Source organism: Plectropomus leopardus, unplaced genomic scaffold, assembly GCF_008729295.1.
Source record: "Plectropomus leopardus isolate mb unplaced genomic scaffold, YSFRI_Pleo_2.0 unplaced_scaffold12483, whole genome shotgun sequence".
NCBI classification, from domain to species: Eukaryota; Metazoa; Chordata; class Actinopteri; order Perciformes; family Serranidae; genus Plectropomus; species Plectropomus leopardus.
Window position 1 is genome coordinate 1 of NW_024613263.1, and position 2,777 is coordinate 2,777.

The window sequence follows — 2,777 nt, forward strand, 5'->3', positions numbered from 1 at the left end:
ATTTAATGATAAATCATGAATTTTAGCAATAATCAGTTAAGGAAAGTGCTTTCAATTTGCAACTCTAGTTCACACTACAGGAGACACAGCAACAGCGTAGCATGATGAATGCATTTCAGCCGGACAGATGATAAATAAACTTTCACTGAGTGTGTTTGTGATGCATTTTTAAAGGTTTACATCTTGAATACGAACAAATGACGTGTCACTTAGCTTCAGGCTCCTTCTCCTGAACCCCTCTTTGAAGGATGACGTTGTGTCTACGTGCTTTTTAGAGCCACAGTGCAAACGTGACGTGCCTGGATTTCAGCAGTAACGGGAAGTACCTGGCGTCATGTGCTGACGACCGCACCGTCCGAATCTGGAGCACCAAAGACTTCCTGGAGAGGGAGCACAAGTGTTTGAGGGCCAATGTGGAGCTGGATCACGCGACACTAGTCCGCTTCAGCCCAGACTCCAGGTCTCCTCCTCTCTCTTTCTTATAAACTCTTTTTGTTGTTGTTGTTGTTTTCAAACTTTGTTTACTGATTTTCCATATAACCACAGAACAGAGATAGAAACGCAGATGAATTTTCACTGACTCTCATCTTTTCATCACAGAGCGTTCATCACCTGGTTGGCCAACGGAGATACTATTCGAATCTTTAAAATGATCAAAAAGGAGGACGGCACATTCACCTTCAAAGCTGCTCCTGAGGACTTTCCACAGAAACACAAAGCCCCCATCCTCAACATTGGCATCGCAGAGACGGGTACAGAACACAGTGTCTTTAAATCACATATGAATTTGACTTTTTTGTGTGTGTTATTATTGTGTTTTAATAAGTAGAGACTATGCCATACTTTTCCCAGAGGACAATGGTTAAGTGTTTCATCAGTGCCATCAGTTTAAAAGATGTTTTTTGTTTCTCCTCTGCAGGTAAATTCATCATGAGCGCCTCCACTGACACCACGATCCACATCTGGGACCTGAAAGGAGAGGTACTGGCCTCCATCAATACTAACCAGATAACCAATTCTTACGCTGCCATCTCTCCGTGTGGCAGGTCAGTCCCAACCTCTATCACTGCAAAGCTTCCACCAAAAAGATCAAACACGGATCACTCAAATACAGAAAACATATTCACCCCTCTGCAAGCTTTTAATGTGTAATTGTCTCAGAATATCGAATCAAAGTAGATTTAATGTGCCTTTTTTGGTGCTGATCAACAGGAAAATGCTCTTTAACAACAACAGAAAAGCAGTTAATGAACTCCCACGTGACTTGAGTGGAGATGTAATTCTGTGTATTTGTCCATCTCTGCGCTCTCAGGTTTGTAGCCTCATGCGGTTTCACTCCTGACGTGAAGGTGTGGGAGGTTTGCTTTGGGAAGGGAGGAGAGTTCAAAGAGGTCGCCCGAGCTTTTGACCTGAAGGGCCACTCTGCTGGAGTTCACGCATTCGCCTTCTCCAATGACTCTCACAGGTAATGAAGGCTTTTCTGCTCATAACTTCAACCCAAAGAGGCAGTTCACATTATTTTGACTTTAAATGAATAGTTTGACATTTTGAGAAGCTTCTTTGCTTTCTTTTACATGGTTAGATGAGAAAATTGGTACCACTCATGTCTGTACAACAAATATATATGCAAAGGAGAGTCAGTAGTGGAAGAGCTTACTATGTCCATAGCACCTTTTTAACATTATAATTCATGTTTTGACACTGTTGTATGTAATAAATAAAAAGGTTAGAACATGTTAATAAGTGAGATTCAAAAGTGTGGTATGCTAATTGCTGTGTAATTGTTTGTTTATATTTATCAGAATGGTGACCGTCTCCAAAGACGGTACGTGGAAGCTGTGGAACACAGACGTGGAGTACAAAAAGCAGCAGGACCCCTACCTCCTAAAAACAGTCCCCTGTGCGTCATCTGAAGGGAGCCTGGTGGCCTTGTCTCCAGACGGCCGGGTGGTGGCCGTCAGCGACGGCAGTAACGTGGCTATGTACAACGCTGCCAGCGGACAACTAGAGGAGGAGCTGCACGGCGTCCACAGCGAAGACATCAACGACCTCAGATTTGACATTAACGGACGCTTCTTGGTGTGCAGCGGTGATAAGGCCATCCGAGTGTTTCACAACGCCCCGGGTTACCGGGCAGCCATCAGAGACATGCAGGACATGCTGAAGAAGGCGCAGAATGAGGCCATGAAGCAGAGACTGGAGCAGCAGATCAGAGAGGCTCAGAGCACCCTGGACACGGTGCTTGCTGCCCCCGTTGAGTGAAAGAGCCCCCCCCCCAAAAAAACTCCCCTTTGATTGTGATAATGTGACTCAATCTCAACTCTCCCTCCGTCACTAACAATCTGGTCCAGGAAAAATGGAATTTGCATGCAGTTTTAATAAAGAACTTCTTTTTATGGAAAGATAAAATGGTTTGAGTTCAGGTCTTTTTGTCCTGTTATGATGTTTTCAGTGTTACTCTGCTGTGGCTGATTTTCTATTTGCATTTTGAAGCTTCAATTTAAAATTTTGCTCCACTCAAAAATGCGTGTTTTGCTTATTTTTTTCCCTCACTCGGATGTTTTTGCTTCACTCTGCAGGATGATGTTTGTGCAGAGTTTGACACCAGAAGGCTGTTTGAACATGAGTTTGTCTGAAATATCAGTTCAAGACATGTTTGTAAGAGCAGGGTTTGTGACATCACAACAAGTTGATAGTTTAGTTGCTTTATTATTATATCCATATAATTTCACTAAGAACGAGGATGGATTAGGGCTCTCAGATTTTCACTACAGTCT

General features: G+C 43.2%; 1 protein-coding gene across 1 annotated transcript; it reads left to right on the plus strand.

The window, feature by feature from the left end:
• Positions 1–275: 275 nt before the first annotated feature.
• On the plus strand, positions 276–2,275 carry LOC121963781 (transducin beta-like protein 2; the record flags this gene model as incomplete). The annotated part of the gene is made up of 5 exons (XM_042514029.1): positions 276–460; positions 601–752; positions 920–1,046; positions 1,313–1,465; positions 1,803–2,275. Coding segments are annotated over 5 exons (1,077 nt in total), but the record flags the coding sequence as incomplete, so codon positions are not given.
• Positions 2,276–2,777: the final 502 nt, after the last annotated feature.